General features: G+C 47.4%; 1 protein-coding gene across 1 annotated transcript; it reads left to right on the forward strand.

Annotated features, from left to right (window-relative positions):
- Positions 1-293: 293 nt before the first annotated feature.
- LOC121305390 (E3 ubiquitin-protein ligase TRIM39-like) lies at positions 294-13,751 on the forward strand. The gene is made up of 6 exons (XM_041237003.1): positions 294-416; positions 573-668; positions 1,180-1,413; positions 1,568-1,727; positions 4,003-4,006; positions 12,954-13,751. Exons 1-6 carry the CDS (start codon positions 318-320, stop codon positions 13,495-13,497), a joined length of 1,137 nt encoding a protein of 378 aa, XP_041092937.1. The 5' UTR covers positions 294-317; the 3' UTR covers positions 13,498-13,751.
- The last annotated feature ends 1,251 nt before the right edge of the window (positions 13,752-15,002 follow it).

Below are 15,002 nucleotides of genomic sequence, written 5' to 3' on the forward strand. Positions count from 1 at the left end.
ACAAGGCTGCTGTTTACAAAGATATAGGACTTGCAGGGGTGTCCATAATACTGCCTGATTAAACTGTGAAGTCATAACTGCCGCAGGTCATTTTCTCATTATTTGGACCTTAGAGTTAAAAACAGTAGAAAAAATACCAAGATTAATATTAAATACATATTAGATTAAAGATAAAGTTGCTTCAGTTACCTAGTTGCTTGACAACAAAAATTGACACTATGAAACAGTACCATCTAGTGGACAGCTACTGTGGATCAAGTGTCTTTTTGTATTGCTGGCAGCTGTGCACTAGATGGTGGTGTATCTTACTACTACACATGTTGTCTGATCTAGCCTGTGCTACAGATGTCTATGGCGTGCAACTAGAACTGAAGAACAAGATATGTTCGAGAACCACTGAGAATTATTGTAAAGAGGTAAGGGGACAAGAAAATGAAAAATATATTTGAACTAAAATTAGTGTGAAAAATGTTAGTTTCAAAAGCTTACTTAGAGAGGCCTGTGTTGGGTGTGACAGGATATCACTCAATGCCCCATCAGAAATGTCACTGTGTCACTGTGTTTCTACACAGAAGCAGCTGGGAGAGACACAGACAGAAATACAACAGAGAATCCAGGAGAGACTGACAGAAGTGGAGAAGCTGAAACAGGCTGTGGAGTCACTGAAGGTGGGTATTGAGAGGGGGTTATTTATTATCATTATTAACAAATGGGCTGGAACACATCTGCAGAAGTTCACTGTCTATGCCTGATGTGGTTTTTTTTTTAAGTTTAGTTGTCGCCAATTGTTTTACCCCGGTTTTTCTCCCCAATTTGGTGTGCCCAATTATTATCTTGTATCCTCGGCTTACCGCTCACAACCCCCTTGCCGACTCGGGGAACAGAGGCTGAAGCACACGTCCTCCGAAACGTGCTCCTGCTAATCCATCACTTTACACACTGCGGATCCACAGCGAGGCCACCAGACCTATAGTGCCGGAGGAAACACAGATCTGGAGTCTCCACTGCAGAACCACAGGCTCCCTATCAGCCACAGGGGTCGCTGCTGCGCGGTGAGCTGTGGAATCCCCTGCCGACCGAAGCCCTCCCTACCCGGGCAGCGCTCAGCCAATTGTGTTGCCTGATGTGTTTTTGATATCAGTTCTAACCATGTCTCCTCTACTGTGTTCTATCACTCAGAGATCTGCATGCATAGAAATAAAGGAAAGTGAGAAGATCTTTACTGAGCTGATCCGATCCATTAAGAAGAGCCACACTGAGGTTATTGAGCTGATTGGAGCTAACGAGAAGGCTGCAGTGAATCAGGCTGAAGGACGCATGAAGAAACTGGAGCAGGAGATTGCTGAGCTAAGGAGGAGAAACGCTGAGCTGAAACAGCTTTCAGAGACAGAGGATCACATCCATTTTCTACAGGTAACATCACTGCTTGCTAGAAAATCTCAAGTACACAACTGGGACGGTTTCAGACAGACCTCTCCAATTGAATGAATCTTTGCTTTTCCCCATGAATGTTTTGGATCCCATTCTGTTTCACTGAAAACTCCTTTTCTCCACTTTCCTGTTGTAGAATTTCCAGTCTCTCTCTGCCCCTCCTGAAGCTGGAGACTTATCCAGCTTTACTGTCAATACAGACATCTCTTTTGGGGCTGTGAAGAAAGCTCTAGCTGAACTTAAACACCATATTGAGGACTTCTGCATGGGGGAATTAGTAAAAATAACCACAACAGGTTGGTCTGAAATAGGTTCCTTTGGTAGAGATTTCTCAAATAGACCATGGCTTGAGGAGGGACAGGTCTTGCAAGACATTAATATCACACACACATAATCTATCACACACACACATTGCTTATCACACACACACTGCCTATCACGCACACTGCCTATCACGCACACTGCCTATTACACACACACGCACTGCCTATCACACACACACTGTCTATCACACGCTGCCCCATGCAGTATTTTTATAATCTGTGGTGAGCATTTTTTTCCTTACTCTGCTTAGTTTATGTCAGTGAGTTTTTAGACAGAGTGAACTCCATAAAGAATTGTATTTAAAATAGCAACAACTTTGATAACGTGAACACAGTTTAAAATAAGGGTTGCATTGTGTGAGACAATACACACACACTGCCTATCACACACAGTTTAAAATAAGGGGTGCATTGTGTGAGACAATACACACACACTGCCTATCACACACAGTTTAAAATAAGGGTTGCATTGTGTGAGACAATACACACACACTGCCTATCACACACAGTTTAAAATAAGGGTTGCATTGTGTGAGACAATACACACACACTGCCTATCACACACAGTTTAAAATAAGGTGTGCATTGTGTGAGACAATACACACACACTGCCTATCACACACAGATTAAAATAAGGGTTGCATTGTGTGAGACAATACACACACACTGCCTATCACACACAGTTTAAAATAAGGTGTGCATTGTGTGAGACAATACACACACACTGCCTATCACACACAGATTAAAATAAGGTTTGCATTGTGTGATGCAGTACAGAGAAAACCGCAATTGCTGTGGTCTGTACTAGGAGTGATAACGCGACTGAAACCAAGGAGAACACTTTGAACTTGTAACTTAAAAACAGCACATTCTCTTTCAAGTACAAAATGGGTATTAACCTCTTTAAAAAAATAATTCTAATAATAATAATAAAAAAAAACTCTTGTGATAATAAGCTTGCATTTCCTGGAGTTGTTCAGGTGTTGTGGAGCTGAATTATTCTCCTGAACAGAGCTCCATTTCTGTTCTGTTTGTTTTTGTTTGTTTTGTTTGTTTTTTGTTTTGCTGGCAGGGTTTCCGTGGTAATTGTTAGGGAGCGGGTTAAAATTACGCGCTGTAACATTTCTATTTTGCCATTTCTGTGTTCACTGGTTTGTTGCGAGGGCGGTTGTGTTTGCTAACATTTCTGTGTATCTTTTTTTGTGAGAAGTGGATTCCCTTCAGTCAGAATCAGAGTGTATTGCTGTGCCTCTTGGTCTGGGGGCGGTTGATTTTTTGGGTGTCGAGTGTATAAAGTTTCCGGGGACCTCCTCATGGGAAATGCAGTTCGCTCCGAAGCTGGAATGCAGAGAGGCTGTTCCGAGGTGGTTCCGATGTTGGAAACGTGGGTTTCTCTTGGATTGAGCCGGTTTTCACTGGACAGGGAGGGCCGCTCAGCAGTTAATATAACGTTAGAACTAAATTAATAAAATCGGCTATTAAGAGCTATTAAAAAACAAAAATACAAAAAACAAACCCAAACATGTCTATATATGTTCGTTGCTGAGAGGGCTGATTCACATCCCAGCGCTTCGATATCTCTGGGTTCCCTTTCAATTCGAAGATGGCCACCAAAACATTGTTAAGGGATACACTCCTGCCTATTGGTAGGTGTCACTGAGCTCTTTCTATCAAAGCTGCAAATAGGCCCCCTTCCCTCGGTGACCCCCTCGGTCCCGCCTACCGAGGGTACATAACCGTCACGCAGGGGAGCCCCCCCCTCTTATCGCTTCTCAAGACTGGTTCGGTAAGACCTCTCTGTGTTGCATTGAGCCTTTTTCTTACTGGGCTTGCTGCTGGTTCCCCTGCACTTCGTGCTGAAAGCTGGCTCTGCCTCTTTCCCGGAATCAGTCGCTCTTAATTCTGAGCCTTTTTTATTCTGTTTCTAACTATCAGCACCTGCTCGCTCCGTGTGTCAGGCTTCTTCTCTCTGTCTGTCGTCTTTTAGTCGACTGCAGGTAAGTATTCTTGTTAAGAACTGTGTGTGTTTTTCACCCCTTTCTTCCTTGGGAGAGCGCTGTTACTCCACGGGCTGGGCCTGCCTTGTCCCCGCTGTCGAGTTAGCCCACCAGCTGCCTGTGGGCCGCAGGTCGGGGCTTGTTTTGATTGTAGCTGCGCGACCCTGTGCTTGTGCAGAGGACAAGATACAGCGTGGCTGCTTACAGCCGGTCCAGCCGTATACTCCTCACCGAGGCTTCTCGTTGTTGAGTTGAGACGTACGCGGGCTGCGTTGGTTTTCACCACATGTGTAGGCCTTACAATCAAACAGACAGCGTGCTCTCCCCCATCTATACTATATATATATATATGCTATCCCCCATATATATATATATATATATATACTGTTTTTGTATATTGTATTGTATTTACTGTGTTGTAACGAGTCAAGTCCCCGCCGTGGCTTCAGCCCTGTCCCCCTGTTGTACGCTATGCGCTGCTCAGGTGTGTGACCACGCGGTCAGAGTAGGCACCGTGCACAGCTGACCCGGTGTTTTTTTAATACCGCGGTGTGTGAGACTCAGCCCGTGCTACTTCGGTACCACAGTGTGCACGGTGCTTATTGACTCACTGTACCGATACAGGCTAGCGCGCTGGTGCTGCACGGCACTCGATGCACGCGGTGAGCACGGTGCCCAGCACTGCATGGTACTCGGTGCAAGCGATAGCCCTAGTGCTTGGTAGCTAGCGTTACACAGTACTCAGGGCACGTGGTGCGAGGTACACGTTGCACGCGGTGTATATACCAGCTATGACGAGCAGGGCTGGATTCCATGATTGTGAGGCCTGTGGTATGGAAGATAAGATGGGAAAGCGAGCTCTGAATTCTTTGTGTAATGTGGCCCCTGATCTTGATCAGTCTCCGGCAGGGAAGAGCCTCGTCAGGGTTTCCTCTCTTTCACTTTGTGTTGTTTTTCTCTTCAGGATCGTCTCTCTCACTGCGGTTTCCATGACAACCCAAAACTGCTGCGACTCGAAACTCAAAAAACTGCTTCAATTCAAACTGACATTTCAAACTGCGGCTTGAGTTTAGCCTGTCGATTGAAGGGACTTCACTGTACGAGGGGATCTTGGGTTTAGTTAATATTCATATCTACTAAATATTATTATTTCAAGATTAATGTGAATTGACGTAAGAGGCTTGCCTTCTGCCTTTGTCACCTTTCTTTCTCTCTCTCTCCTCTCTCTCTCTCTCTCTCTCTTCTCTCTCTCTCTCTCTCTCCTCTCTCTCTCTCTCTCTCTCTCTCTCTCTCTCTCCTCTCTCTCTCTCTCCTCTCTCCTCTCTCCCTCTCTCTCTCTCTCTCTCCCCTCCACCACTCTCTCTCTCTCTCTCTCTAATCCTCAGGTGGTTTTCTCGTTTCTTCTTTGCTCGTTATGCAATATTTGCATTAGTCTCTTCCCCTCTGGTTTAGTTCAGTATATTTCTCAAAGCATTGATGACAATTGTCATTCATTTCCATGTAATCAATCAACAGTTTCCAACATATTTACAAGTGAATATTAACATGAAGAACATCAATAACACGTTTGAAACAGCAATAATAATGATCTTAATAATGCTAGTGCTGTGTTCTCCCTCCCTGTGTGAGGAGCCTCAGTGTCTCTCCCTGTCCCTCAGGCTGGGGCAGGCGCTCTCTCTCTGCCTCTTCTATACCCTTGTCTCCTCTCTCTCTTTTCTGGGTCTGGCTCTGGGAATTCTGTGCAGAGATCTCTCTCTTTATCCTCCCTCAGAAGGCTCTCTCTCACTGCAGTCTCTCCCTCTCTCTCGTCCTGGGTGAGCTCTCCTCCCTCATTCTCTCTCCCAAACTCTCAGCCAATCTGTCTCTCAGTTCCTCTCTCTCTCTCTCCTCTTTATCTCCTCCCTCTCTCTCCCTCCTCCCCTAAAAGATAAAAACTGTCCAGCCAATGTGTTTGTCATTCATGAATGGGTCAGTCTCTCTCTCTCATTCAAAGTGCTTTATTAGCAAGACCAGTTTAGGTATTGCCAAAGCATTGATGACAATTGTCATTCATTTCCATGTAATCAATCAACAGTTTCCAACATATTTACAAGTGAATATTCAACATGAAGAACATCAATAACACGTTTGAAACAGCAATAATAATGATGTGATAATAATGCTAGTGCTGTGTTCCCCTCCCTCCCTGTGTGAGGAGCCTCAGTGTCTCTCCCTGTCCCTCAGGCTGGGGCAGGCGCTTGTGTGCTGGGCTGCCTCTTCTATACAGCTTGTTTCCTCTGCCAGGAGGAGGGCCAGTTTTTCTGGGTCTGGCAAGTCTGGGAATTCTGTGCAGAGATGTTGTATTTTTGGGAAGAAGGCTTCCCTTATATTCTTATATTTAGTGCACTGCAGTAAAAGTGTGTCTCTGTCTCGTCCTGGGTGAGCTGTATGGAGCGCCATTTGTGCCCAAACTGTGCAGCCAATGTGTTGGAGCGATCCTCCCTCCTTCATACTCTCCCTCCTTTATATCCTCCCTCCTTCATCTCCCTCCTTTATATCCTCCCTCATTCAAACTCTCCCTCCTTTATATCCTCCCTCCTTCATACTCTCCCTCCTTTATATCTATTGACCCTCCTTCAAACTCTCCCTCCTTTTATATCCTCCCTCCTTCATACTCTCCCTCCTTTATATCCTCCCTCCTTCATACTCTCCCTCCTTTATACCCTCCCTCCTTTATATCCTCCCTCTTTCATACTCTCCCTCCTTTATATCCTCCCTCCTTCATACTCTCCCTCCTTTATATCCTCCCTCCTTCATACTCTCCCTCCTTTATATCCTCCCTCCTTCATACTCTCCCTCCTTTATATCCTCCCTCCTTCATACTCTCCCTCCTTTATATCCTCCCTCCTTCATACTCTCCCTCCTTTATATCCTCCCTCCTTCATACTCTCCCTCCTTTATATCCTCCCTCCTTCATACTCTCCCTCCTTTATATCCTCCCTCCTTCAAACTCTCCCTCCTTTATATCCTCCCTCCTTCATACTCTCCCTCCTTTATATCTCCTCTCCCTCCTTTATATCCTCCCTCATATACTCTCCCTCCTTTATATCCTCCCTCCTTCATACTCTCCCTCCTTTATATCCTCCCTCCTTCATACTCTCCCCTCCTTTATATCCTCCCTCCTTCATTCTCTCCCTCCTTTATATCCTCCCTCCCATACTCTCCCTCCTTTATATCCTCCCTCCTTTATACTCTCCCTCCTTTATATCCTCCCTCCCTCCTTTATACTCTCCCTCCTTTATATCCTCCCTCCTTCATACTCTCCCTCCTTTATATCCTCCCTCCTTCATACTCTCCCTCCTTTATATCCTCCCTCCTTCATACTCTCCCTCCTTTATATCCTCTCCCTCCCTTCATACTCTCCCTCCTTTATATCCTCCCTCCTTCATACTCTCCCTCCTTTATATCCTCCCTCCTTCATACTCTCCCTCCTTTATATCCTCCCTCCTTCATACTCTCCCTCCTTTATATCCTCCCTCCTTCATTCTCCCTCCTTTATATCTCCCTCCATCTCCCTTTTATATCCTCCCTCATTCATACTCTCCCTCCCTCCTTCATACTCTCCCTCCTTTATATCCTCCCTCCTTCAAACTCCTCCCCCTCCTTTATATCCTCCCTCCTTCATTCACTCTCCCTCCTTTATATCCTCCCTCCTTCATACTCTCCCTCCTTTATATCCTCCCTCCTTTATATCCTCCCTCCTTCATACTCTCCCTCCTTTATATCCTCCCTCCTTCATACTCTCCCTCCTTTATATCCTCCCTTTCATACTCTCCCTCCTTTATATCCTCCCTCCTTCCCCTCCTTTATATCCTCCCTCCTTCATACTCTCCCTCCTTTATATCCTCCCTCCTTCATACTCTCCCTCCTTTATATCCTCCCTCCTTCATACTCTCTCCTCCTTTATATCCTCCCTCCTTCATACTCTCCCTCCTTTATATCCTCCCTCCTTCATACTCTCCCTCCTTTATATCCTCCCTCCTTCATACTCTCCCTCCTTTATATCCTCCCTCCTTCATACTCTCCCTCCTTTATATCCTCCCTCCTTCATACTCTCCCTCCTCCTCCCTCCTTCATACTCTCCCTCCTTTATATCCTCCCTCCTTCATATCCTCCCTCCTTTTATTATCCTCCCTCCTTCATACCTCCCTCCTTCATACTCTCCCTCCTTTATATCCTCCCTCCATACTTCCCTCCTTTATATCTCCCTCCTTCCTCTCCCTCCTTTATATCCTCCCTCCTTCATACTCTCCCTCCTTTATATCCTCCCTCCTTCATACTCTCCCTCCTTTATATCCTCCCTCCCTCCTTCATACCTCCCTCCCATACTCTCCCTCCTTTATATCCTCCCTCCTTCATACTCTCCCTCCTTTATATCCTCCCTCCTTCATACTCTCCCTCCTTTATATCCTCCCTCCTTCATACTCTCCCTCCTTTATATCCTCCCTCCTTCATACTCTCCCTCCTTTATATCCTCCCTCCTTCATACTCTCCCTCCTTTATATCCTCCCTCCTTCATACTCTCCCTCCTTTATATCCTCCCTCCTTCATACTCTCCCTCCTTTATATCCTCCCTCCTTCATACTCTCCCTCCTTTATATCCTCCCTCCTTCATACTCTCCCTCCTTTATATCCTCCCTCCTTCATACTCTCCCTCCTTTATATCTCTCCCTCCCTCCCTCCTTCATACTCTCCCTCCTTTATATCCTCCCTCCTTCATACTCTCCCTCCTTTATATCCTCCCTCCTTCATACTCTCCCTCCTTTATATTCATACTCTCCCTCCCTCCCTCCTTCATACTCTCCCTCCTTTATATCTCTCCCTCCTTCATACTCCCTCCTTTATATCCTCCCTCATTCATACTCTCCCTCCTTTATATCCTCCCTCCTTCATACTCTCCCTCCTTTATATCCTCCCTCCTTCATACTCTCCCTCCTTTATATCCTCCCTCCTTCATACTCTCCCTCCTTTATACCTCCCTCCTTATATCCTCCCTCCTTTATTCATACTCTCCCTCCTTTATATCCTCCCTCCTTCATACTCTCCCTCCTTTATATCCTCCCTCCTTCATACTCTCCCTCCTTCTCCCTCCTTTATATCTCCCTCCTTCATACTCTCCCTCCTTTATATCCTCCCTCCTTCATACTCTCCCTCCTTTATATCCTCCCTCCTTCATACTCTCCCTCCTTTATATCCTCCCTCCTTCATACTCTCCCTCCTTTATATCCTCCCTCCTTCATACTCTCCCCTCCTTTATATCCTCCCCTTTATATCCTCCCTCCTTCATTCTCTCTCCCTCCTTTATATCCTCCCTCCTTCATACTCTCCCTCCTTTATATCCTCCCTCCTTCATTCACTCTCCCTCCTTTATATCCTCCCTCCTTCATACTCTCCCTCCTTTATATCCTCCCTCCTTCATACTCTCCCTCCTTTATATCCTCCCTCCTTCATACTCTCCCTCCTTTATATCCTCCCTCCTTCAAACTCTCCCTCCTTTATATCCTCCCTCCTTCATACTCTCCCTCCTTTATATCCTCCCTCCCTCTCCCTCCTTTATATCCTCCCTCCTTCATACTCTCCCTCCTTTATATCCTCCCTCCTACTCTCCCTCCTTTATATCCTCCCTCCTTCATACTCTCCCTCCTTTATATCCTCCCTCCTTCATACTCTCCCTCCTTTATATCCTCCCTCCTTCATACTCTCCCTCCTTTATATCTCCCTCCCTCTCCCTCATACCTCCCTCCTTCATACCTCCCTCCTTCATACTCTCCCTCCTTTATATCCTCCCTCCTTCATACTCTCCCTCCTTTATATCCTCCCTCCTTCATACTCTCCCTCCTTTATCCCCTTTCATACTCTCCCTCCTTTATATCCTCCCTCCTTCATACCTCCCTCCTTTATATCCTCCCTCCTTCATACTCCTCCCTCCTTTATATCCTCCCTCCTTCATACTCTCCCTCCTCCTTATATCCTCCCTCCTTCATACTCTCCCTCCTTTATATTCTCCCTCCTTCATATCCCCTCCTTTATATCCTCCCTCCTTCATACTCTCCCTCCTTTATATCCTCCCTCCTTCATACTCTCCCTCCTTTATATCCTCCCTCCTTCATACTCTCCCTCCTTTATATCCTCCCTCCTTCATACTCTCCCTCCTTTATATCCTCCCTCCTTCATACTCTCCCTCCTTTATATCCTCCCTCCTTCAACTCTCCCTCCTTTATATCCTCCCTCCTTCATACTCTCCCTCCTTTATATCCTCCCTCCTTCAAACTCTCCCTCCTTTATATCCTCCCTCCTTCATACTCTCCCTCCTTTATATCCTCCCTCCTTCATACTCTCCCTCCTTTATATCCTCCCTCCTTCATACTCTCCCTCCTTTATATCCTCCCTCCTTCATACTCTCCCTCCTTTATATCCTCCCTCCTTCATACTCTCCCTCCTTTATATCCTCCTTCCTCCCTCCTTCATACTCTCCCTCCTTTATATCCTCCCTCCTTCATACTCTCCCTCCTTTATATCCTCCCTCCTTCATACTCTCCCTCCTTTATATCCTCCCTCCTTCATACTCTCCCTCCTTTATATCCTCCCTCATACTCTCCCTCCTTTATATCCTCCCTCCTTCATACTCTCCCTCCTTCATACTCTCCCTCCTTTATATCCTCCCTCCTTCATACTCTCCCTCCTTTATATCCTCCCTCCTTCATACTCTCCCTCCTTTATATCCTCCCTCCTTCATACTCTCCCTCCTTTATATCCTCCCTCCTTCCTCCCTCCTTTATATCCTCCCTCTCCTCCCTCCTTCATACTCTCCCTCCTTTATATCCTCCCTCCTTCATACTCTCCCTCCTTCATATCCTCCCTCCTTTATATCCTCCCTCCTTCATACTCTCCCTCCTTTATATCCTCCCTCCTTCATACTCTCCCTCCTTTATATCCTCCCTCCTTCATACTCTCCCTCCTTTATATCCTCCCTCCTTCAAACTCTCCCTCCTTTATATCCTCCCTCATTCATACTCTCCCTCCTTTATATCCTCCCTCCTTCATACTCTCCCTCCTTTATATCCTCCCTCCTTCATACTCTCCCTCCTTTATATCCTCCTCCCTCCTTCATACTCTCCCTCCTTTATATCTCCCTCCCTCTCCCTCCTTTATATCCTCCCTCCTTCATACTCTCCCTCCTTTATATCCTCCCTCCTTCATACTCTCCCTCCTTTATATCCTCCCTCCTTCAAACTCTCCCTCCTTTATATCCTCCCTCCTTCATACTCTCCCTCCTTTATATCCTCCCTCCTTCATACTCTCCCTCCTTTATATCCTCCCTCCTTCATACTCTCCCTCCTTTATATCCTCCCTCCTTCATACTCTCCCTCCTTTATATCTCCCTCCTTCATACTCTCCCTCCTTTATATCCTCCCTCCTTCATACTCTCCCTCCTTTATATCCTCCCTCCTTCATACTCTCCCTCCTTTATATCCTCCCTCCTTCATACTCTCCCTCCTTTATATCCTCCCTCCTTTATTCATACTCTCCCTCCTTTATATCCTCCCTCCTTCATACTCTCCCTCCTTTATATCCTCCCTCCTTCATACTCTCCCTCCTTTATATATCCCTCCCTCCTCTCCCTCCTTTATATCCTCCCTCCTTCATACTCTCCCTCCTTTATATCCTCCCTCCTTCATACTCTCCCTCCTTTATATCCTCCCTCCTTCATACTCTCCCTCCTTTATATCCTCTCCATACTCTCCCTCCTTTATATCCTCCCTCCTTCATACTCTATCCTCCCTCCTTCATACTCTCCCTCCTTTATATCCTCCCTCCTTCATATCCCTCCTTTATATCCCCTATTCAAACTCTCCCTCCTCATACTCTCCCTCCTTTATATCCTCCCTCCTTCATACTCTCCCTCCTTTATATCCTCCCTCCTTCATCTCCCTCCTTTATATCCTCCCTCCTTCATACTCTCCCTCCCCTCCTTCATACTCTCCCTCCTTTATATCCTCCCTCCTTTATACTCTCCCCCCTTTATATCCTCCCTCCTTTATACTCTCCCTCCTTTATATCCTCCCTCCTTCATATCCTCCCTCCTTTATATCCTCCCTCCTTTATATCTCCCTCCTTCATACTCTCCCTCCTTTATATCTCTCCCTCCTTTATATCTCCCTCCTTCATACTCTCCCTCCTTTATACTCTCCCTCCTTTATACTCTCCCTCCTTCATACTCCTCCCTCTCCCTCCTTTATATCCTCCCTCCTTCATACTCTCCCTCCTTTATATCCTCCCTCCTTCATACTCTCCCTCCTTTATATCCTCCCTCCTTCATACTCTCCCTCCTTTATATCCTCCCTCATTCATACTCTCCCTCCCTCCTTCATACTCTCCCTCCTTTATATCCTCCCTCCTTCATACTCTCCCTCCTTTATATCCTCCCTCCTTCAAACTCTCCCTCCTTTATATCCTCCCTCCTTCATCTCTCCCTCCTTTATACTCTCCCTCCTTCCTATATCCTCCCTCCTTCATACTCTCCCTCCTTTATATCCTCCCTCCTTCAAACTCTCCCTCCTTTATATCCTCCCTCCTTCATACTCTCCCTTCCTTTCCTTCATCTCTCCCTCCTTTATATCCTCCCTCCTTCATCCCTCCTCCTTATATCCTCCCTCCTTCATACTCTCCCTCCTTTATATCCTCCCTCCTTCATACTCTCCCTCCTTTATATCCTCCCTCCCTCCTTTATACTCTCCCTCCTTTATATCCTCCCTCCTTCATACTCTCCCTCCCCTTATATATCTCCCTCCTTCATACTCTCCCTCCTTTATATCCTCCCTCCTTCATACTCTCCCTCCTTTATATCCTCCCTCCTTCAAACTCTCCCTCCTTTATATCCTCCCTCCTTCAAACTCTCCCTCCTTTATATCCTCCCTCCTTCATACTCTCCCTCCTTTATATCCTCCCTCCTTTATACTTCCCTCCTTTATATCCTCCCTCCTTCATACTCTCCCTCCTTTATATCCTCCCTCCTTCATCTCTCCCTCCTTTATATCCTCCCTCCTTCAATCTCCCTCCTTTTTATATCCTCCCTCCTTCATACTCTCCCTCCTTTAATAGTTTATATCCTCCCTCCTTCATACTCTCCCTCCTTTATATCCTCCCTCCTTCATACTCTCCCTGTATCTCTGGACCCTGATACAGCGCACCCCCGGCTCACCCTGTCTGCGGAGGGGAAACGAGTGAGACTGGGAGAGACACGGCAGCGTCTCCCTGACACTCCAGAGAGATTTGATTACTGGCCCTGTGTGCTGGGCAGGGAGGGCTTCACCTCGGGGAGACGCTACTGGCAGGTGCAGGTGGGGGGGAATACATGGTGGAGATTAGGAGTCAGCAGAGAGTCTGCCCCGAGGAAGGGGGGGTTCAGCATGACCCCCCAGCAGGGTTACTGGACTGTGTGGTGGAGTGGAGGTGAGTTCACTGCTCTCACTGACCCCCAGACCCCCCTCCCCCGGAGTCTGAAGCCCCAGAAGCTGGGGGTGTATCTGGATTATGAGGAAGGGCAGCTCTCCTTTTACAATGTGGAGAGCAGATCTCACATCTACACTTTCACTGACATGGAGTTCAATCCCAATGAGAAACTCTATCCACTCTTCTATACTTACAGTTATACAGACCTTGTGCTGGAGTCCCCTGACCCTGACCCTGTCAGCGCTGCAGATTAAACACACATTGCTGTCTGAACCAGGAAACTATTCAAACAGCTCAGACAGTCTCCTCTTCACTTTCACTGCCACTCTCTCTGCACTCTTCTGGGCTGATGAGAAGAAATCCTCTCTCTTCCACCCTCTTACCCTGAGCCCCTCCTCTTTATTACTCTACACCCCCTTTCCTACTCTCCCTTCCTGTCTGCCTCTCTCTTTCCCCTCCACCTCTCTCCATCTCCAGATCCCTCCCCTTCTCTCTCTCCTCTGCTCTCCTCTCTCCATCTCCAGATCCCTCCCCTTCTCTCTCTCCTCTGCTCTCCTCTCTCCATCTCCAGATCCCTCCCCTTCTCTCTCTCCTCTGCTCTCCCCTCTCCATCTCCAGATCCCTCCCCTTCTCTCTCTCCTCTGCTCTCCTCTCTCCATCTCCAGATCCCTCCCCTTCTCTCTCTCTCCTCTGCTCTCCTCTCTCCATCTCCAGATCCCTCCCCTTCTCTCTCTCCTCTGCTCTCCTCTCTCCATCTCCAGATCCCTCCCCTTCTCTCTCTCCTCTGCTCTCCTCTCTCCATCTCCAGATCCCTCCCCTTCTCTCTCTCCTCTGCTCTCCTCTCTCCATCTCCAGATCCCTCCCCTTCTCTCTCTCCTCTGCTCTCCTCTCTCCATCTCTCCCCTTCTCTCTCCCTGCTCTCTCTCTCCATCTCCAGATCCCTCCCCTTCTCTCTCTCCTCTGCTACTCCTCTCTCCATCTCCAGATCCCTCCCCTCTCTCTCTCCTCTCCTATGGCTCTCTCCTCTCCAGATCCCTCCCCTCCTCTCTCTCCTCTGATATCTCTCTGGCTCTTCACTAACTCCTCTTTCCCTCCCCTATGGCGCTCTCCTCTATTCTCCCCCTCTCCTCTCTTTCCTTCTTTCTGCTATGTTAATCTCACTTTCCCACTCCCTCCTCTGTCCTCTCTACTCTTCCTCAGCTCCCTGCCCACTCTACTATTCCTCTCTCCTCTCTCTTCCTCTTTCTTCTCTCTCTCCTCCTTGTCCTCTCCTCTTTTTCTCTCCTCTCACCCTCTCCTATGTCTCTCTTCTCTACTCTCTTCTCTCCTCTCACCCTCTCCTATGTCTCTCTTCTCTACTCTCTTCTCTCCCCTTTCCTTCTCTCTGCTATGTTAATCCCTCCCTTTCCCACTCTCCCTCCTCCCTATCCCTCTCTCCTCTGCCCCCTCTACTCTTCCTCTCTCTCCCTCTTTCCTTCCAGCCCTCTCTACCCTCCCTCTCTCCTCTCCTCCCTGCCCTCTCCTCTCCCTGTCCTCCCCATTTTCTCTCCCTCTCTCCTCCCCTGCCCTCTCTAATCACCCTCTCTCCTCCCTCCCTCTCTACTCTCCCTCTCCCTGCACTCTCCTCTCATCTCTCCTCTCCTCTCTCCTTCCTGCCCTCCACTCTCTCCCTATCTCCTCCCTGCCCTCTCTACTCTCCCTCTCCCCTCCCTCTCTCCTCTCTCCTCCCTGCACTCTCCTCTCCTGCATTCTGTCTCCT

The sequence above is a fragment of the Polyodon spathula genome, chromosome 43, assembly GCF_017654505.1.
Source record: "Polyodon spathula isolate WHYD16114869_AA chromosome 43, ASM1765450v1, whole genome shotgun sequence".
Classification (NCBI taxonomy): domain Eukaryota; kingdom Metazoa; phylum Chordata; class Actinopteri; order Acipenseriformes; family Polyodontidae; genus Polyodon; species Polyodon spathula.